General features: G+C 44.5%; 1 protein-coding gene across 4 annotated transcripts in view; it reads right to left on the reverse strand.

Moving 5' to 3' along the window:
* LOC309551918 (uncharacterized protein) overlaps nucleotides 1–23,167 on the reverse strand; it is an 800,893-nt gene that overhangs the window by 574,128 nt on the left and 203,598 nt on the right. For 3 of the 4 annotated variants that reach the window (XM_082252634.1, XM_082252636.1, XM_082252635.1), the window contains exons 4-5: nucleotides 17,250–17,618; nucleotides 10,249–10,426 (exon numbers count right to left, since the gene is read on the reverse strand). In XM_082252634.1, coding sequence (XP_082108760.1) covers nucleotides 10,275–10,426; nucleotides 17,250–17,618 — 521 coding nt within the window. In that variant the 3' untranslated portion in view covers nucleotides 10,249–10,274. Of the gene's footprint in view, nucleotides 1–10,248; nucleotides 10,427–17,249; nucleotides 17,619–23,167 lie in introns of those variants that run through there. The other variant, XM_082252637.1, reaches the window with a different exon arrangement.

Here is a 23,167-nt window from a genome sequence, read left to right on the forward strand (position 1 = left end):
AGTGATGGAAAAGTTGTTTTAAGGGGACTAACACCTGGACTGTGGCATGCCGGAGGGGGATCCATGGCAAAACTCCCATGGAAAATTACGTAGTTGACGCAGAGTCGGGTTTTATTCCATAAAGGGCATAAATCACCTAACATTCCTAAATTGTTTGGAATAACGTGCTTTAAAACATCCAGTGTGTGTATACGATCAGGTATGATGTTGTATCGATCAGGTAGTGTAAGGGTTACGCCCGCTTCACAGTGACAGACCAAACTCCCCGTTTAACGCACCACAAACAACCGCAAACAACCGCAAACAGACCAGAACCGACCAAAATGGGACAGGAACTGGGCTTTAAGGGTTAGGTTTAGTGTTAGGGGCTAGGGTTAGGGTTACGGTGAGATACTTAGGGTTAGAGTTAGTAACCCTACCCCTACGCCTCTAACCCTAACCGTCTAACCCTAAGCACTAAAAATAACCCTAACCCTAGCCCTAACCCTAACCCTAGCCCTAACCCTAATTCTAATTTTTTTTTCTGGTTCTGGACATGCTACAGAGCTGAAACTTCACAGGTATTTAGCGTCTGGGGGGTCTAAAAAGTGTACCTGTGAAGTTTCAGCTCTGTAGCATGTCCGGAACCAGAAAAAATTACCAATTAGGGTTAGGGATAGGGTTAGGGTCAGGGCTAGGGTTAGGGTTAGGGCTAGGGTTAGGGTTATTTTTATGGCTAGGCTTAGAGGGTTAGGGTTAAGGTTAGAGGGTTAGGGTTATGGTTAGAGGGTTAGGGTTAGGCTTAGTGTTAGGGGATAGGGTTAGATATTTAGGGTTAGAGTTAGTAGCCCTACCCCTACCCCTCTAACCCTAACCCTCTAACCCTAAGCACTAAAAATAACCCTAACCTTAGCCCTGACCCTAACCCTAGCCCTAACCCTAAAACTAGCCCTAACCCTAATTCTATTTTTTTTTCTGGTTCTGGACATGCTACAGAGCTGAAACTTCACAGGTACACTTTTTAGACCCCCCAGACAATAAATCACACAAAAAAAAGTTCTTAAAAATTGTCCTTTTTGATAGAGAGCCAATTATTGGAAAAATTAAAATAAAAATAAAACATTTCTTTGGATTAAGCGTCTGGGGGGTCTAAAAAGTGTACCTGTGAAGTTTCAGCTCTGTAGCATGTCCGGAACCAGAAACAAATTATGAATTAGGGTTAGGGCTAGGGTTAGGGTTAGGGCTAGGGTTAGGGTTAGGGTTAGGGCTAGGGTTAGGGTTAGGATTACAGTTAGGGCTAGGGTTAGGTTTAAGGTTATTTTTATGGCTAGGCTTAGAGGGTTAGGGTTATGGTTAGAGGGTTAGGGTTAGGTTTAGTGTTAGGTCGATAGGGTTAGGGTTACGGTGAGATACTTAGGGTTAGAGTTAGTAACCCTACCCCTCTAACCCTAACCCTCTAACCCTAAGTACTAAAAATTACCCTAACCTTAGCCCTGACCCTAACCCTAGCCCTAACCCTAACCCTAGTCCTAACCCTAATTCCAATTTTTTTTCTGGTTCTGGACATGCTACAGAGCTGAAACTTCACAGGTACACTTTTTAGACCCCCCCCCCCCCCCCAGACAATAAATCACACAAAAAAGTTCTTAAAAATTGTCCTTTTTGATAGAGAGACAATTATTGGAAAAATTAAAAAAAAAATAAAAATAAAGAATTTCTTTGGATTTAGCGTCTGGGGGGTATAAAAAGTGTATCACGGGGGGGCGTGGCCGGAAGCGGAAGGAGCAGGACGCAAGGACACAGAGCTCCGCATACCACGGGATTAAATATCACCATCTAGCCTCTCAAAAAGAGTTGATCACCCCAAAAAACGTCTCCCCTGCCTCAGCGGAAGACAAGGTATCGGCCGATACCCCTAGTTTATACCCGGAGCTCCGCGGACCGGAGCGGCGGGATCGCGGCCTACTACAGGCCCCGGCTCCATTGCGGCCTAGTATCCATCCAGGACAATCTGACTGCTGGAAAACATCCTGAGCCCTGACACTCGACTCAGGTATTCTATAGGACTATAGGAGCTTAGGCATCGGCGGATGCCTATATTTTGTGGGACTAAAGAAAAAAAAAAAATCTTTTACAGAGTACAGAGCTCCGCCGGCTTCCTGTAAGAATCCGCTGCAATCCTCGTTCTATCTACCCCATAGAGAGGAATATTTCACCCCCATCTGCCTCCTGACGTTCAGAGGTCCCAGCAGGCACAAAATTTCCAAGAAAAAAGCACCCATTCGCAGGCATCTGGCCGCGGCCTAGTCGCGAGTGAAGCCGCGGCCTTTCCTGAAGCGGCATCCGGCCGCATCTGCCTCGGATCCCTACACCAGAAAAAGAAACACCAGTGACTTTCACCATCCCATCATCGGGGAAGTCGAATCAGCCAGGATTTTAAGGAAAAAAGGCACCAATCAGACAATAATAGCAGCGGCCTACACACGTGTGAAGCCGCGGCCTTTCCTAGAGCGGTACCCAGCCGCTTCCGGATTCCTGGATTGATTCACCCTTGCACTGGTATAAAGGACCAGATGACTACCTAGAGACCGTGCACTGCTGCCCTGCTCTCCCAACAGCACACTCCAGGCAACAATGACCACATCATTCAAGGGGAAATCGGACCGAGCATCATCCACCAGCCGATCTAGATCACCCAGAGACCCAGACGCACACAAAGAGAAACAGTTTGCGGAGATCTTCAGAGTTCACCAGAAGGAGACTCCATCTTCATCACAAACCTCAGGTAACAAAATGTCTGCATCCACATGCATCCCGAGCCAACATGACTCTCCCCATACCTCATCCATCGCCAGCAACCCATCTGCTGCCACCCTTCCTCCTAATATCACCCATCCATCTGCTTCCATCCATACATCTACTGCCATTACCACACCCACAGTCACCCATCTGTCCGCCATCGTCCATCCAACTAATGACACTCAGCCACCCGCTGCCATCTACCCTCCCAATGCCACCAATACAACCAGGGCTCTATGTTTAGATGACCTGAGAATACTTGCGGATGACATTAAATCCAACTTTAACTCTGCCATAGCGGAACTCCGCAGAGACATGCAGAACATTACCAGCAGACTGGATGAGGTGGAAGACCTCACGGACCGACACGAATCTGAAATAGATGATGCACAAAAAGCCCTTACTTCCCACTCAGTTCAGCTAAGAGAAATGAATAGACACTTGGAAGATTTGGAAAACAGGGGCAGAAGGCATAACATTAGAATAAGGGGCCTTCCAGAATCCATTGAGACCCCTAATCTCACAAGATCTGTCTTATTCATTTTTAACGATCTGTTAGAAAGACCACATGATTCAGAAATTGAGATGGAAAGACTGCACAGGGCCCTCAGACCCAGAGGTAGAGAAGGAGAACCACCTAGAGACATAATAGGCTGTGTGGTGAATTTTCAATTAAAAGAAGAAATCCTGAACAAAGCCAGGCTTCGGGGCAGGATCACCTTTCAGGGAGCCGAGATTAAATTGTTTCAAGATCTGTCGCAGATCACTTTACAAAAGCGAAAATCCCTACGCCCCCTCCTTGATATTCTGAGAGACAAAGACATACCCTATAAATGGAAATTCCCATTCTGCCTTTCGGCAGGTACCAGGGGGGGGGCGCACAGCACAACTTCGTTTCCCTGAAGATATACCAGCCTTTTGTGATTCGCTACGCATTCCTCTAGTTCACATCCCGGATTGGAACTTCCCTTCCCCTCCGCAGAGGCCCCGTCATGAAGAAGCCATGGATATACTCCCTCAAGATTTGGCCAGAACCTCCAGACGCAGGAGAAATTCACCGCATAGATCATCCTCCCTGGTGAATCGCAGTTCCCCAGGGAGAAGTGGCGTCCCTTCTTCACCAGTCCATAGGAAGCCAAGAACAGAATGATCATCACTGCAATACACCTTTCTTTAACCTGATCTTACTGAAATCTGGTAGAGCGGGTGTCTGTTTTCGACTCTAGTGGCTTCTCAGTAATCCAAATCTCCTTTAACGCCTTAATTATTAGAAATACCCAACACAGATCTCTGTTGTCCAGTTCAAATGTGATACACTTTACTGTTGGGCTTCTACCCACGATTCTTATAAATCTGCCTACCAGAAGTATCACTCTATGCGTTTAGACAAAATTACCTAACTCGCAGCTTATGCTGATAGAAAAAAAAAAAAAAAATATATATATATATATATATCAGTAAATAAGGAGCGAATTTCTCATGTTTAGACAGTTTGGGTTTCCAGCGGACACCTGGCTCTCTTCAATACAAGTTTTTGTTCCTGTAAGGTTTATAGTTACCTGGTCATTGTATTGTCTGTTTTATTCATGCTCTTTCTAACCATAATATGTAAGGTTGGACTAACAATATTTTCTAGGAACTGCTCTGGAATTTATCCACTAGATGGCGATGTTGAATTACGAATAATCCACTTTCATATATGCTTGACTGTTACACTTTGTCCAGTTTATTCTACTTGAAGGTATGTTTCTACTTTTCATGTTACACATGCCTGTTCTGCAGGCCGTGATCCTAACACTACGGCTTGGGGAACAGATGTTGACATATACTTTATTGTTCTCCTTCCAGTTTGCATTTAAAGTTATACTAACACTAGTCCTACCACTCTACACTTACAAATAAACATCCTCACGTTCATGCAATGTAGTTGTATACCACTCCTACGCATTCCACTCGGTGATCCTTTGTATTCGGTCCAGTTATCCTCACTCTAACTCATGCACAATTGATTTATTCAACCCTGGCAGTCAAACTGCATAATAATATTGGCTATAATTACGGGAGTTGCAGGGCGGGCACTGCCTTAAACTCTCTTAGGCCTTATTGACATCATAACTACAGTGTCACCTTCCTAATCTTTCCATGCACCTAACCAGTTCAAGACATTCTTGGACTACACTAACTGACCTTTATTAGTGCTGTAGCTGGTCTACAATCACTGTCAGACTACTTCTCCTAACTCCTATATTTCCCGCCTCCCTCCCCCCTCTCTGATCCTCCTATCCTTATCCGTACGTCTAAATCTCTTGTCCACCAAATAATTAAAGAGTAGTGACTCATAAATTTCCCAACAAATAGATATAAATTAATCTAATCAGATGGCTCCTACACGTAAATCTAACCCACAAGTTGACACAATATCCAGACCCGCCACCCTGAAATGTGTCTCACTCAATACCAAGGGTCTCAACATTCCTGAGAAAAGATCCCAACTCTTGCTGTCCATGAAAAAACTTAAAGCAGATGTGATCCTACTACAGGAAACGCACTTCCGATCTGACAAGATCCCCAAAATCCATTCATCAGATTTTCCTACCATGATACATGCAACAAATCCCCTGGCCAAAACCAAGGGGGTGTCTATCCTCGTGTCCAAATCATTGCCCCTTAAAATTTCCGACACGTTAATTGACCCAGAGGGCAGATACCTTTTTATTAAAGGACATGTCTGGCAAACTCCAATAACAATCGCTAACATTTACAGTCCAAATAAAGCGCAAGTTTCCTTTTTTAGGGATGCGTCTGCTTCCCTTGCAGCCTTCCAAGAGGGAGTGGTGATCTTGGGAGGTGACTTCAATGTGGCCCTTAACCCGCTTGAGGACACCTCCACGGGAACAGCTTCTTTGCCATTTGCGGCTTTGCGTAGAATAAAGCTGCAGTTGCAGGAACTCACTCTACATGACACTTGGCGAATCACACACCCCAACACCAAAGATTTTACATTTTTTTCAGCCCCTCACAATAGATACTCCAGAATAGATTACTTCTTCATTTCCCAAAAAGATATCCCTTTTATTGACAGCACCTCCATCGAACCCATGTTTATATCAGACCATCACCCAATCACACTGAAAATAACTCTTCCAAAAACTAACCAATTCACCAAAACTTGGAGACTAGATCCCACATTACTAGCTGATTCCAAAAATACAGATAAAATTTCTACCCAGATCTTAGATTTCTTCCATCTCAATGATACCCCTGATTCCTCTCCTTTATCACAATGGCAAGCTCATAAATGCAATCTCAGAGGACTATTCCTCAAGCTTTCAGCACAACGTAAGAGAACCCATCAGAACTATATCAACTCTTTACTACAAAAAATAAGCTCTCTAGAATCATCACACAAGAAATCAAAAGCCCAATCCACTCTTTCTGAACTAGAAGAATTAAGACAATTACTGAGAAACGAATTTAACAAAAAATTCAGAAAAAGATTCACCCTATCCCAAAAATTATTCTATGAATTCGGTAACAAAAGTAGCAAATACCTTGCCAGAGCCTTGGCCTCAAAAAAAAGCTCACATATAGTCCATTCCCTAACTTCAACACAAGGTGGGAAGCTCAATACAAACGAAGATATAGCAAAAGAATTTGCAAAGTACTATACCAAGTTGTATAACCTGAATGATCCTTCCACTCACAACTCACGTCCCCCAGACAAAACACAACTGTTTAAGGACTTCCTGTGTAAAAACGGCTTACTTGCTCTCTCCCCGGAGCAAGCTGGAGACATTGACGGACCTCTTACGCCTGATGAATTCTACACTGTAATCAAACAGATGAAGCTGGGTAAAAGTCCAGGACCTGATGGACTAACCTTAGTGTACTACAAAACCTTCGCAAACACTTTGGTAGACCCTTTTCTCCGAGCCTTCAATTCCCTTGCCTCATCTAAATATGATAACCCATCACTTTTAGAAGCACACGTCACAGTGATCCCCAAACCAGGAAAAGATAACTCCCAACCATCTAACTTTAGACCCATTTCTCTACTTAACGTAGACCTAAAAATTTACGCAAAAATTTTAGCTAATAGACTACTTCCCTTCATCCCTTCCCGCTGTTCTCCCGACCAAGTTGGCTTTATCCCGGGAAGAGAGGCAAGGGATAACACTATAAAAGCGATAAATATTCACCACTATCTGACCTCGCATAAAAAACCGGGCTTTTTCTTGTCCTTAGATGCGGAGAAGGCGTTTGACAGGCTGGCGTGGGACTACCTAGAAGCAGTACTAAATAATCTTGGATTGGGTCCCAGACTACTAAACTTTATACTAGCCCTTTACCATAATCCCTCTGCCAGAGTAAGAGTAAATGGCCTCCTGTCAGACGCCTTCCCCATCACAAATGGAACGAGACAAGGCTGCCCTCTTTCACCCTTGCTATTTATTCTAACATTAGAACCTTTATTGAATTCCATTCGTACTAATGATGGTATAAGAGGGATCGAGATAGAGGGCAAACAGTATAAGGTTGCAGCTTTCGCTGACGACATCCTTCTCTTCCTTTCCAACCCCCACATTTCTATCCCACACTTACTACAATCCCTTAAAACATACCGTGACCTTTCGAACCTTAAAATAAATTATTCAAAATCCCAAGCCCTTAACATTACTCTCTCCAACAGCCTAGTCAAGAAATGCGAAAGAAACTTTCTTTTCAAATGGACTTCTGACTGCATCACATATCTTGGAATACAGCTTCCCAAACAACTCTCAGCATTATTTGAACTAAATTATGTCACCCTTATGAAAAATATTAAACAAGACCTGTCCTCCTGGCAAAAAGCACATTTCTCATGGTTTGGGAGAGCTGCAATTTTTAAGATGAATATTCTTCCTAGATTTCTTTATCTTTTCCAAACTCTCCCAATACATATACCGATACAATTCTTTAAACAAATACGCTCCCAATGCAGAATCTTTATATGGGACCGCAAGCCTCCCAGAATCAATTTCACACAACTCACGAAACCTAAACTAAAGGGAGGCTTGGGTATCCCTGATTTGCAAAAATATGCATATGCTTGCCATTTACAGCGTATTGTGGAATGGAGCACCCGAGGCAGAGAGAAAGATTGGGTGCCATTAGAAAACTTCTTCTCTCACTCTCCCTTAGCGACCCTTCCTTGGTGTCCTTTTTAATCAATACCCTCTAACACGCTTAAACACCCCCTGATAGGTCCTACCTTAAAATGTTTCCATAACATCTACAGAACTCAGAACATCACCTCCATCCCAGGTCCCCTTTCACCCATCTTACACAATCCTCAATTCCCGCCAGGTCATAAAAACTTGCGCTTCGCCCACAATTCTTTCAATGACCACACAAGGATTATACATTTTCTTAATCAAGGGAAGATTCGTTCTTATGAGGAGTTGACTTCCCTACCACATTTTTCAGGGATCCCATTCTGGAACAATGTCCAAATCAGAAACTTTGTGCTTCATAGCCTTAAAAACATCATTAAACCCATTAAATTATCATCTTTTGAAGAATTATGTTTTGATCCGAACCATAAACCTCATCTAATATCGAAATTATACTCCATCCTCTGGGAAAACACAATCCCAGGAGATAGCCTTTTTTGTGAAGCATGGTCAACCGATCTACAAACCACTGTATCAGATGCCCAGTGGACGAGGATTTTTTATGCTGTCCACAAGGGGTCCGTCAATGTCTCCACCCAAGAGAATAATTTTAAGCTCCTATCACGATGGTATCGCACACCCTCTCTCCTCCACCGTTGGAACAAGGACATTGATAGCAAATGTTGGCGTTGTCATGAAAATGAAGGGAGTTTGCTTCACATTTGGTGGAACTGCCCCGTTATCCAAGCATTTTGGAAACAAACACATAACATTATTCATGAAATAACGCCTACTTCACTACCATACTCACCTCTCTCATACCTATTCCATTTACAACCTCACGCCAACAGAAACTACTGCAAATCCTTAAGTATGTTCCTAGTCAATGCAGCTAAGCTATGTATACCAAGACACTGGGGCTCCCCACAGGTCCCCTCCCTTAAAGACTGGATCATGCAAATTAACAAACTGGCAGAGATGGAAGAGCTCATTGCCATCTCCCATGACTCACTATTCAAATATGCCTCCACCTGGAATCCGTGGAACAAATTCCGAGAATCAAACACGTACATCTCAATTATGAAATGAAGACCCCTTTTCCACCTTAAATACAGCAACATGTAACCCTTTAATCCATTTACTCAAACTTAACAACATCTCCCTAATCGTTACCTATACATTTACCTTCTTATATTGAGTCACTACTCCCATTATTCCAATCCCCCCCCCCCCCCCACATTCATCACCTCTACCCCTTCTCTACCCTTATCCTTCTCATTCCATGGGAGAGGTTGGTGCTGGGAACCAACCTCTCCCCTCTATCACCTACAGCTAACTTCTGCATAATTCAATTATATTATTCAAGTAACTGAATTTATCTCTGAATCTGCAACTCTAATATGCTTTTCACTTACCAATTTGATGAAACAAAAAAAAATAATCCCTCACCCGCACCTATTCCGTTATGTTATGCATACTCATACAAAAATTTTCTAAATTCTGTTATTTGGAAGTGAAACTCTGTTATATGCATTCCTGTTTTTCTTCACTTACACCTTGAACACCGTGAATGTTGATCGGATTGTTCAAATGTTTGTATGTTTTATTACCATATTCTCTGTACCAATAAACCGTTTTGGGAAAAAAAAAAAAAAAGTGTATCACAGCCATACACCCACCCACAGCAGCCCGGTGCCAGCCAGCCACCCACATCCACTGGCCCTGTACCAGCCATCCAGCCACAGGCACTATACCAGTGAGCCAGCCAGGCACCCACAGGCCCTGTACCAGCCAGCCATCCACAGGTCCTGTACCAGACAGCCACAGGCACTGTACCAGCCAGCCACCCATAGGCCATGTACCAACCAGCCACTCACAGCCCCTGTGCCAGCCACCCACCTACCACAGGGTGCCAGCCAGCCACCCATCACAGGGTGCCAGCCAGCCACCCACCAACCACAGGTGCCAGCCAGCCAGCCAGCCACCCACACACCATAGGGTGCCAACCAGCCAGCCACCCACCACAGGGTGCCAGCCAGCCAACCACCCACCACAGTGTGCCAGCAAGCCAGCCATTAAGCATTAAACAAAAATGAACATGTTCAGTACCAGATTTGTGTCAAAAATTGTCTTTATTTTTCAAAACTTTAAATGTACAAAATATCTGCCCATATCGGCCAATACCGATACGTTGTGACCAAAATATCGGTATCGGCCCTGAAAAAAACATATCGGTCTATCCCTAACAGAGATTGAACTGTTTATCCCATCCTCTAGGTCGTTTATGCATAAATTAAATAGGATTCGTCCCAGGAATTGTTATATAAATGTGGATTATCCTCATCAGGTGGATCTCTTCGTGTTTTTGGCTCTTCCATATACACAGCCCAGAGTCACTAGGATGACAGCTATGAAGAATTTTACAGCAACATATGCTGCTAGTATTAACGCTTCTTGACTAATATTGGACTTCTGAGATGGCTCTTTAAAATATTCTGTAAAACAATTAAAATGTATGATTATATCATTGAACCACTGTAATATAAGTACAATATATTCAGATCATATTCAATCCCAACAAAATAAAATAACACGTAGAGTATATTTGCTCCACATACCATGATGGTAATTAACCAGTTCAACTCAGTACACCCCTTATGGACCAGAGCAGTTTTACATTTCCATGGACCTACTGATTTGGAAAAACATTAGTCAATGCCAAAAGTAAAACTAACGCCAAAACTTGTCTTGGATCATTTTGGACAGTGCGGGTTAAAAACTGTCAGTTTTTTTTTTTTTGCCATCTGTGTCCCTTTGGGGATATTTCCCTTCATTTCATTTCCTGTCCCATAGAAACAACAGGAAGTAAGAAAAAATCCTTCTAAAGTGAGGGGATCCCTGTTTGTCACAAGAACAAGGGTCCCCATCAATATATGCTTGTTGGGATTTTTTTTTTACCAATAACATGTAGCAGAATACATATTGGCCTAAATTTATGAAGAAATTTGAATTTTGGGTTTTTTTTTTTATTGAATGTGTTTTATAGCAGAAAGTAAAAATTATTTTTTTTCAAAATTTTCGTTCTTTTTTTTTTATAGCACAAAAAATAAAAACCGCAGAGGTGATCAAATATCACCAAAATAAAGCTCTATTTGTGGGGGAAAAAAAAGAAAAAATGATTTATTTGATTACAGTGTTGCATGACCGTGCAGTTAAAGTAACGCAGTGTCATTTCACAAAAAATGGCCTGGTCAGGAAGGGGGGGGGGGGGGTGAATCTTCCAAAGGTCAAGTAGTTAAATAATATTTCATCCAAATGTTATGTTTTTATGAGACGAGAATATTCATAGACAGGTGTGTGGGACCAAATCTTTCTCCTCCCCGCTTTTTTTTACCTTCTAACTACCCTGTCTTCCCTTTCCTTTTGGGTTCTTTATCTCTCTTCCTACTTTTCTTTTCTTCATTCCTATATCTGCATTTAAAGTGATTGTAAAGTCTTTTTTTTTTTAAATAACATACATGTTATACTTACCTCCTCTGTACAGTTGATTTTGCACAGAGCAGACCAGATCCTCCTCTTCTCTCTCCTGATTGGCTGACTGACTTTGATTAACAGCCGCGGGAGCCAATGGCACCATGGCTGTGTCTCAGCCAATCAGGAGAGAGAGTCCCGAATGGCCAAGGGACTCGTGGACATTGCTGGACATAGATGGAGCTCAGGTAAGTATTAGAGGTTGCTGGGGAGGCTGCTAAACACAGAAGGTTTTTTATCTTAATACATAGAATGCATTAAGATAAAAAAACTTCTGACTTTACAACACCTTTAATGGAAAATCTATAGCTAAAATGACAATTTTACCTAAACTATTATATCTTTTCAGAGCCATTCCCATTACCTTCTCACCTTTCAACGAGACTTAAATAACGTCTTATGGGCCAATTCTCCCCCTAGATTTTAAAAAAAAAAGTGCTCTATTCCTCCACCACCAGTGAAGGTTTGGGTGCCCCGAACGTATGGCATTATTATCTTGCCTCCAGGTTCACACAATTGGCACAATGGCATTTAAACAATTCCAAGGTACCCTGGTTGAAATTTGAATCAGATTCAATCCGTCCTTTTTTCCTTCCAAGCCTACTGTGGTCTAAGGGAGTTTCACTCTCCAATTTACAAGCTCTAAATTCCCGAGTGCATCTCTGGAAAGTTTATAACACCAAATTCTCTCTAACTACCAAGGCTCCACCACAAGCAGCCTTTCTAGGAGATCCAGCCTTCCCTCTGGCTACACTAATCTCTTATGCCTCGTTTCCACTGAGTGGTACGGTACGGTTCGGTTCAGTACGGTACGGTTCGGTACGGTACACATTGCGCTTCCACTGCCAATAGTACCCTTTCATGATAGGCGTGGTGTAGCAGGAAAGCTGTGATAGAGAATTCTCTGTCAACCAATTAAAGTTCTGCAGAGTGTAGCTCCACCCAGTTGGTACGGTACTAATGTGCTTGGTACCCCAACGAAAGGGTACCAAAAAAGTGGTACGGTACAGTTCGGAATTAGGGTACCATTCATAATGGAAACGGCATAAATAGCGTACCGTACCAAACCGAACCGTACCAGAAAGCTCAGTGGAAACGAGCCATTAGTGTCACGGTCTGGAGTCAGGCTCGGAGGCCAGTAGCTATAGCAGAGGAAGCTCATACGGGAACCAGAAGGATAGAAACACAAGTAGGTCACCTTGGCAGATGACGCAGGCTCACCTGAGGTGTGGAATCTAAGTACTAACTGGTGTTTGCCAGAGCTCCTGATGGTGGAGATTGATTTTGCTGCGTGTTAGCACCAGGTCATGGTCCTCAGGATCGCCCCACCAGGAGGTGAGCAAGCCAGGGTCCAGTAGCAGATAGGGATCAAGCTGAAGCGTAGTCAAGGAGTAGCCAAAGGGTGGTAACGAGTAGTTGCAGGTTGGGATTAAGCAGAAGCGTAGGCGAGGAACAAGCCAAATGTCGATAACGGATGATAGCGAAGATACAGACGGCAGCATGAGAGACAAGAGAGATATTGGCTGGTGAAGGCACAATATTCTAGCAATCAGGAAGTGCAGAGACAGGGCTTAAATCAGGAAGTTCATGGGAGGAGCAAAGGGTTCAAGGTTCAAGGCAGTTAAGATTCACGGCAGAATCAGTCAAGGATTTGTCCAAGTGGCTCAGCAAGCAGAGTCATTGTCAGATGCAGTAGAGGTCTCAAGTCTGGGTCCTGACACTTAGATTATACCTGTTGGATACACTTGGATGTTCTATTTCTGCACAAATTAGTTCCGAACTCAGAGTTTATCTCCTTCCAACCCCTTCAAGCTAGATACCTTGCCCCAAACAAAGAAATAATGGAAAATCTATACAGGTATAACGGTATTTAATAGTTTACTTTTCTTCTATGATGTTGAAAACCTGCTATTTCCCTATACCAGTATTACTGATGGTTTTGTCAACATTCTCTTTTCACTTGACTGGCCTACTGTTTGAGGCATTTTATTGTTCAATGACATGACTTGTATGTGTACCTGTATATTGCCTTTTTCTAAATACTGTAAATGCTAATGTAGCGCAGACCCATTTTTGAGCTGAGACCTTGGCAGACAGTCCCTGCAGGCTGGGTATCTCTCCACCAAGCAAAGGACCTTGCTGTTCTATGCCCAATAATATTTATGCATCTCTCAGCCCCCTGCTGGTCACTCCTGAGCAGGGATTTGCTGAGACAGCATAAAAAAATTTTCAGGCTGCCTACTCCACCTCTATGTTCCAGAGCTGCTCAGAGAGTTCTAAAACACAAGGAGGAGCAATCAAACTTGCAGCCTGTGAAACCCAGAAGAGTTAAAAGCAATCAACCTGCTCCCATGGCTGCAGGGGAGCCAAAACAAAATTTACTGGAATCTATAGCAACCTAACTAGGAGGGTGCTATACTGATTTCATAATACAATTCAAGACAGTATATTTACTGTAACAAGAAGTAAATGTGACATTCGCCAAAGAATCACTGCAGGTTAAACTTCTTTGTTCATATTTTTAAATATGACCTAAAGTATATGTATGGTAAATGCACTGCTGTATACTGCAAATTAGGGATCGACCGATTATCGGCAATGCTGATATATCGGGGGCCGATATGCACTTTCCCCGATATATCGGAATCGGCCCCCGAGGTTACCGATATTGGCGATATTTTGAAAAAGTGCTGTACCGGAGTGATGCCTGCAGCTAGAGGCGACGGTCAGCTGTCTTCGAATGACAACCGATGCAGTTGAGAAGCCGCTCGGCTGTCATTACAAGGAGCGGGAGGGGACTTTGTCCCGCTCCCGCCATCTTCCGTGGCTCGCCCGGTTCTCCCGTTCCACTGGGAGACCCGGGCATCCTACCTGCATGGCCTCCGAAGAGAAGACCCAATCAAAGCCGCATTCGGCTCTGATCGAGTCTCCATGTAAAAAAAAATGCGAGCATTGAAAACAGCCAAACCTGGCGTTTTAAATGCTTTTAAGTGCAGAGGAGGGGTTTGGGGTCTTTTAAACCCCCCAGATATCTTCACCAGACTACCTGTGAAAAAAAAAAAAATAATATATTTTTTTTAAATGTCTGAAAATATCGGCCAATATCAGCCGATACCGATATCTGATGACCAAAATATCGGTATCGGCAATAAAAAAAACGATATTGGTCGATCACTACTGTAAATACACCCCTTCTATTATGACAAAATGCAACATATTTTTCTTAAATAAATAAACATGCTTTTTAAATGTAGCAGGTTTTCCAGGCATTGAGCCTGATGTGGGTCTGCCATTGTTACCGGTAACACTCCCAGCACATTTGAGCTGTGACCCCAGGTGTGAGAACTGAGACAATGACAATTCCGACATCTTGGTTTGTTTTATTTTATTGTATTTAGGGGATGGGAGAAAGGAATGAGTGGGATAACCCTCTGGCTCAACTAGGTACAATTTTGGGACTTTGTAGAAAAATGTCTGTTAGCGCTGTCTTGGCACCAGCTGAATGCCAACACATTCTTAAACCTTGTAGACAGCCTTCCCAGAAGAGTTGAAGCTGTTATAGCTGCAAAGGGTGATATATATATATATATATATATATATATATATATATTAAGAAAGACTCTACTTCTCTACTTTAACCACTTCAGCTCCGGATGGTTTTACCCCCTTAATGACCAGGCCATTTTTTGTGATACGGCACTGTGTTACTTTAATGCAAAATTGCGCAATTGTATGATGCTGTTCCACAAATACAATTGATGTCCATTTTTTCCCACAAATAGCTTTTTCTTTTGGTGGTATTTGATCACCTCTGCGGTTTTTAGATTTTGCGCTATAAACAAAAAAATAGCGAGAATTTAAAAAGAAAAAAAAAAAAACCACAATATTTTTCACTTTCTGCTATAAAACATTCCCAATAAAAATATTTTAAAAATCACATTTTTTTTATCAGTTTAGGCCAATTTGTATTCTTCTACATATTTTTGATAAATAAAATCGCAAAATGTGTATTTTAATTGGTTTAGGCAAAAGTTATAGCATTTACAAACTACGGGATAGATTTTTGGACTTTTTATTTTTAATTTTCTTTGTTTTTATTAGTAATGGCGGCAATCAGCTATTTTTAGCAGGACTGCAACATTGCGGCGGACAGATCGGACCCCTAACTGACATTTTTGACACTTTTTGGAGACCAGTGACATTAATACAGTAATCAGTGTTAAATACTATGCACTGTTACTGTATAAATGACACTGGCAGGGAAGGGGTTAACACTGGGGGTGATCAAGGGGTTAATGTATGCCTAACTGCGCTTACTTACTGTGGGGGGAAGGGCTCTGTGACAGGCACAGAGAAATCGGGGTTTCAGCTTAGCTGAAACTCCAGATCTTTCTCTGCCTGTGTTTACATAAGCAGGCGGGTCTTCTGTCAGTTTCTGTGAAGATCGCGGGAGGCCTGCGGCGATCACCTTACCTCCTTACCTGCTGCAAAAATGCTGGCCTTTTGCTTTTAAAGTTTGTTCCTCCATGTTCTTTTCCCCTTCAATATACACTGTATTGTCAAAGATATTGGGATGCCTACCTTTACAAGCACATGAACTTTAATGGCATCCCAGTCTTAGTCCGTAGGGTTCAATATTGAGTTGGCCCACCCTTTGCAGCTATAACAGCTTCAACTCTTCTGGGAAGGCTGTACACAAGGTTTAGGAGTTTCCACATGTCTTCATGTCTTTATGGACCTTGCTTTGTGCACTGGTGCTCAGTCATGTTGGAACAGGAAGGGGCCGTCCCCAAACTGTTCCCACAAAGTTGGGAGCATGAAATTAACCAAAATGTCTTGGTATGCTGATGCTTTAGGAGTTCCCTTCACTGGAACTAAGGGGCTAAGCCCAACCTCTTAAAAACAACCCTACACCAAAATCCCCCCTCCACCAAATGATTTGGACCAGTGGACAAAGCAAGGTCCATAAAGACATGGATGAGCGAGTTGTGGGTGGAGGAACTTGACTGGCCTGCACAGAGTCCTGACTTCAACCCATTAGAACATCTTTGGAATAAATTAGAGCTGAGACTGGGGGCCAGACCTTCTCGTCCAACATTAGTGCCTAACCTCACAAATGCGCTTCTGGAAGAATGGTCAAACATTCCCATAGACACACTCCTAAACCTTGTGGACAGCCTTCCCAGAAGAGTTGAAGCTGTTATAGCTGCAAAGGGTGGGCCAACTTATTATTGAACCCTACGGACTAAGACTGGGATGTCATTACAGTTCATGTGCGTGTAAAGGCAGGAGCCCCAATACTTTTGACAATATAGTGTATCTTCATTTGCTGTTCCTATTTATGCATTTGGCCACCTCTGTTTTCTCACTATGGGGAACTTGTAGTAGTTCACAGAAGAGAATGGTGATGGGTGAGTTCACTGCTCCCTTCTGTGGACAGATGCAATCTCTGTAGCACTTGGTCACAACCTGCCCACAGTCATTGATTGGTCCACTATTAGTGCATTTCCCATTGCATCATGGGAAATGTAGTCCCTGTAAGTAGGTAAGAAGAGATATATGGTATCTGCAGAGATCAATCCCTGGCAGTGCAATTTGCATAAAGGCGCTGACCTAACAATAGGGAAAAATCACTTATTTTATTTTAAAAATTATCAGAATTTGTTGTACATGGGGAAAAGTAGCTAGTATTGTAAAGTGGTCAGGATCCCAGGGTTCAGCTTTAATTCCTGGCATCAGACGTATATTAAAATGATAAATATGGGATTAGGAGCCTCTTAACTTTACCTTTTATGATTAGTCTGGTTCCTCCTCCATACTGAATATTATCTTCATATTGGTTGTCAATTGCACACAGTTTAACCACCACAAAGCAGTGAAATGAAGTATCGTCTACATTTGTTACATCCATTATCATTAGATTAGTCATCCCTGTTATGAATGTCCGATGTCTATATGTAGAATGAACCATTTCCTGGTAGGGGTGGAAGGCGTACGGTCCAGTTACGTTTCCCACTCTCCAGTATACATTGACCCGCACAACATCTCTCTCTGTATACCGACCACTAGGAAGGGTGTAGGAGCAGGGAAGGTTCACTGAATGTCCTTCTTGTACTGAAATCTCATTAGTCAGCTGATTCCAAGATGGTTGGTAATCTAGAGAAAATTTTGAAGAAATAAGCCAATCCATATACTGTATGTGAAACAATAAAATCCATTCATAGTTTTACTTAACAAGATCTAATTGTTAGGTGCTTTGTGGCCATAGTGCACTCATATCTTGATGTACTTTGCAAGAGAAGTTGTAATTTGGTCCAGAACTTAGTGAATGTGGTGATGTTTCACCCTGAAAAAAATACCCAATCATATGCAAGGAAAAAAAAAAAAAAAAACAGCATTTTGCTGGCACATGATTGGATGTTGAAAGTCAGCAGAGCTTCATCTCATTCATTAGGCTCTTTGGGTAATTCCCTTGCAAAGCGCAACTACCTCTGCAATTTGAGCAGTTTATTTGCCTTTACTACATCAACCCCGTGGACTTAGAAAGCACTAAAGGCCATGGGAAAACAGTCCTTTCAGAAGGAGCTCAGGAAAGGAAGACTCCATATTTCTTTCAAATTTATGTCCAACCAAATGTTTTTGTGGGGTTCTGATAGAGTGGGAAAGGATTAGCTTTTTACCCTCCATTCATGTCCTGTGACAGAGATTCCAGCCTTCCTCTACTTTATAAAGGAAAGTATTTATAATTCTATGTTGTTATTGGAGAATTCCCCTCACTTCCTCTCTGGCAAAATGTTCTTAGCACGGCAGGAAGTGAAGGGAAATCTCTTTAACTGAGCCGTGGAAAGTCATAAAAACCTGACAGGGGTTTAGCTTAAAAAGTGTAGCTTAGACGCAGCGCTGCTGTTACGGCAGCGGCATGGCCTGGACTTTCAGACAGCCACCCACACAACCATCCCTACTGCAGTGCCTTCCCTCTTACCCGCTGTGAGTGTACAGAGTGGCAGAGCAAGGAGAAAGGAAAAGGAGAGAGGACATTGAAAGCCAGATCCCCCTGAAGCCCTGCTCAATGCCTAGGACAGCAACAGAAGGGCAGTGATTAGCTGCAGCAGTACCATGAAAAATGTTAAGCCATTCCTCAGAAGAGGAATAACTGCTGGGAGCTGCAAAGACTGCTGGGAGGTGTAGTTCCCAGGTAGATAGCCTGATCAAGTACAGAACATTGTGGGACTACAAGTCCAAGGGAGGGAGTGCTGTTGGGGAAGGGGGAAAAGGACTGGAAATTTCACGGCTCAGGTCTTGGTCCTCACATGGAGAGCCTGGGTGAAGCTGCTGGTGTGCTGCTCAGGCTGGTGTGCTGCTCAAGCAGGTTATGGTGCTGAGTGCCAGTGCTTCCCAAGGATACCAAAGTGGGACTGCATTGCTGCACCCGTCCAGAAGCTGCTGTTGACTGAGACACAGTTGTCAGGGTCCGGACTGGCGGCAGGTGACGGCACTGGAGGTGGATCCTCTGTGTCAGTGAGGGATTGGCGTGGACCGTACCAGGGGACCGGTTCTAAGTTACTACCGGTTTTCACCAGAGCCCGCCGCAAGGCGGGATGGACTTGCTGCGGCGGTAGCAACCAGGTCGTATCCACCGGTAACGGCTCAACCTCAAAGACAGCTGATTCAGATGCGGTACAGAAGGACAAGGCAAAGGCAAGGTCAGACGGAGCAAAAGGTCAAGGCAGGCGGCAAGGTTCGTAGTCAGGGGCAATAGCAGAAGGTCAGATACACAGGCAGGGAACGATACACCAAAAGCTTTCTCAAGGTACCAAAGGCAACAAGATCCAGCAAGGACAGGAAGGGGAAGTGGTTTTTTATAGCATTTGGAGTGATTGGACCAGGCACCAATTAGTGGTGCACTGGCCCTTTAAATTTCAGACCAGCGGCGCGCGCGCGCCCTAGAGGGCGGGGCCGCGCGCGCCGGGAGGAAACCGAACGGGAGGTGAGTGGAGTCCGCGGGCGGGAACGTCCCGCCGCGCGGACCGACTGAGTGAGGAGTGCGGGGGAGCGGTGCTCACGGTCGGGGAAGGTGACCGGAGCGCTGCTACCCGCAGCATGCCTCGAGTGCTCCGGGGACGCTGCAGGACCCGGAGCGCTCGGCATGACAGTACCCCCCCCTTTGGTCTCCCCCTCTTCTTGGAGCCCAGGAACCTGTGGATGAGCTCTTTGTCAAGGATATTGGACTCAGGTTCCCACGACCTCTCTTCGGGACCACAATTCTCCCAGTCAACAAGAAAATTTTTTTTACCTCTGACAACTTTGGAGGCGAGGATGTCTTTCACCAAGAAGACGTCAGAGGACCCAGAGACAGGAGCAGGAACGATGACCTTGGGGGAGAATCGGTTAAGAATGAGGGGTTTGAGGAGGGATACATGAAAGGAGTTGTGAATACGGAGTGAAGGAGGAAGATGGAGTTTGTAAGAGACAGCATTAATTTGGCTTTTGATTTTAAAAGGCCCAAGATAACGTGGACCCAGTTTGTAGCTGGGGACCCGAAACCGGATGTATTTGGCAGAGAGCCACACTCTGTCCCCAGGAGAAAAGACAGGAGGAGTTCTTCTTTTCCTATCTGCATGTCTCTTCATGCGAGAAGAGGCCAGGGTGAGCGACTTTTGAGTCTCTTTCCAGATGGAGGAGAAGTCCAGGGTCAAGTCATCAACAGCAGGAACTCCAGAAGAAGTGGGGATGGGGAGGGGGGGAAGCGAGTGACGGCCGTACACCACAAAAAACGGAGATTTGGTGGATGACTCAGAGTCTCTAAAGTTGTAAGAAAATTCGGCCCAGGGCAACAAGTCGACCCAATCATCCTGACGGGAGGAGACGAAATGTCGCAGGTAGTCACCAAGGATCTGGTTAACCCTCTCCACTTGTCCATTGGACTGAGGGTGGTAGGCAGAGGAGAAGTTTAATTTGATCTTCAATTGGGTGCAGAGAGCTCTCCAAAACTTTGAGATAAACTGAACTTCTCTATCGGAGACGATGTGTGTAGGAAGACCATGGAGACGAAAAATGTGTAAAAAGAATTGCTTCGCCAGCTGTGGCGCAGAAGGGAGACCAGGAAGCGGGATAAAATGTGCCATTTTAGAGAACCTGTCGACAACCACCCATATGACTATGTTGCCATGGGATACAGGAAGATCCGTGACGAAGTCCATTGCTATGTGGGACCAAGGCTGTTCAGGCACTGGCAGAGGGAGAAGAAGACCTGCAGGCTTCTGGCGGGGAGTTTTATCACGTGCGCAGACAGTACAGGCCCGAACGAACTCCGTTACATCTTTCTCAAAGGAAGGCCACCAATAGTGTCTGGTAATTAGTTGAGTCGTCTTTTTAATTCCAGCATGACCCGCCAGGTGAGAGGAGTGACCCCATTTGAGAGTCCGCAGGCGAAGTTGTGGAGGAACAAATGTTTTCCCTGGAGGAACTGGTACCAGTGAAGCAGGAGCAGTTGAAATTAGACACTCAGGAGGAATGATGTGTTGAGGAACGGTCTCATCCTCGGAGGCATCGGTGGAGCGTGATAGGGCATCCGCCCTAATGTTCTTATCAGCAGGACAAAAATGGATTTGGAAGGTGAATCGGGCAAAGAACAATGACCACCTGGCCTGGCGTGGATTAAGGCGCTGGGCAGACTGAAGGTACGAGAGATTTTTGTGGTCAGTATAGATGGTGATCGGATGAGGGGATCCTTCCAGAAGGTGTCTCCATTCTTCCAGTGCCAACTTAATGGCTAGTAGTTCACGATCTCCGATGGCATAGTTCTTTTCAGGAGGAGAAAAAGTTTTTGAGAAGAAACCGCAGGTGACGTTTCTCCCTTTAGCAGATTTTTGAAGAAGAAGCGCTCCGGCTCCAACAGAGGAGGCATCTACCTCCAGGAAGAATGGTTTCAACGGATCAGGCCTATTCAAGACTGGAGCGGAGGCGAAGGCGGCTTTAAGACGAGTAAAGGCTTCTTCAGCTTGGGGAGGCCAGGATTTCGGATTCGCTTCTTTCTTGGTTAGGGCCACAATAGGCGACACGATAGTGGAGAAATGGGGAACAAACTGACGGTAATAATTGGCGAATCCAAGGAAGCGCTGAATAGAGCGAAGGCCTGAGGGGCGTGGCCAATCCAAGACTGCAGAGAGTTTGTCAGGGTCCATTTGAAGACCCTGTCCAGAAACTAGGTATCCCAGAAACGGCAGACAGCTACGTTCAAAAAGACATTTTTCCATTTTGGCGTACAGATGGTTGACACGAAGGCGCTGAAGCACTTGACGAACATGGCGACGGTGTTCCTCCAGGGTGGAGGAGAAGATTAGAATGTCGTCGAGATAGACCACTACACAAGTATACAACATGTCCCGGAAGATCTCGTTGACAAAGTCTTGAAAGACTGCAGGAGCTTTGCACAGGCCGAACGGCATGACGAGATACTCAAAGTGGCCATCTCTGGTATTAAAAGCGGTTTTCCACTCATCTCCATCACGGATTCTGATGAGATTATAAGCGCCCCTGAGGTCAAGCTTGGTGAAGACCTTTGCTCCGCGCAGACGGTCAAAGAGTTCCGAGATGAGTGGCAAAGGGTAGCGATTTTTTACCGTGATCTTGTTAAGACCGCGGTAGTCAATACATGGGCGTAGTGACCCATCCTTTTTGGCAACAAAGAAAAATCCTGCTCCGGCAGGAGAAGAGGATTTCCTGATAAAACCTTTCTTAAGGTTCTCCTGAACGTATTCTGACATGGCCTTGGTTTCAGGGATGGAAAGAGGGTAAATCCTGCCACGTGGTGGCGTGGTACCAGGAAGCAAATCAATGGGACAATCATAGGGTCTATGTGGTGGTAAGACCTCCGCCTGCTTCTTGCAAAAGACGTCAGAGAAGTCCAGATAAGCCTTAGGAAGGCCGAGCAGGGGTGAGGAAACGGAGACTTGTCTAGTCGGTACCGACTTGAGGCAATGAGTGTGGCAGGTAGGCCCCCATGATTTAATGTCCCCAGAGGTCCAGTCGAGGGTAGGAGAGTGGCACTGGAGCCAGGGCAGACCAAGAAGGACGTCAGAGGTGCAGTTCGGTAGAACAAAAAATTCAATGGTCTCTTGGTGGAGGACTCCTATGGTCATGAGCACAGGTTCTGTGCGATAACGCACGGTACAGTTTAGATTCTCACCGTTAACTGTGGAAATGAAGAAAGGCTTGATGAGACGAATCACAGGAATTTTAAAGCGGTTTATGAAGGAGGCTCTAATGAAGTTTCCTGCAGAACCAGAGTCCAAGAAGGCCTGTGCAGGGAAGGAGACTTTAGCGGCAGAAGAAATCCGTACTGGAACCAACAAGCGTGGAGAGGAAGACTCTACACCCAGCGACGCCTCTCCTACATTCACTAGGTGCGAGCGTTTCCCTGACGCTGTGGACGAACTGGACAGTCCTTTAAGAAATGTTCGGAACTCCCACAATATAAACATAAATTCTCATTCCTCCGACGAGACCTTTCTTGCTTGGTCAGGCGAGCCCGATCCACTTGCATGGCCTCCTCGGCGGGAGGCGTAGCAACCGGTTGCAAAGGTTGCTGGAAGAGAGGTGCCAGGCGTGGATAATGCCTGTTGCGAACCAGATTCTTTTCTTGGCGAAGTTCTTGGCGTCTTTCAAGGAAGCGCATATCTATGCGAGTAGCCAAGTGGATGAGT

Source organism: Pelophylax lessonae (genome assembly GCF_965119305.1).
Source record: "Pelophylax lessonae genome assembly, chromosome: 4".
Taxonomy (NCBI): Eukaryota; Metazoa; Chordata; class Amphibia; order Anura; family Ranidae; genus Pelophylax; species Pelophylax lessonae.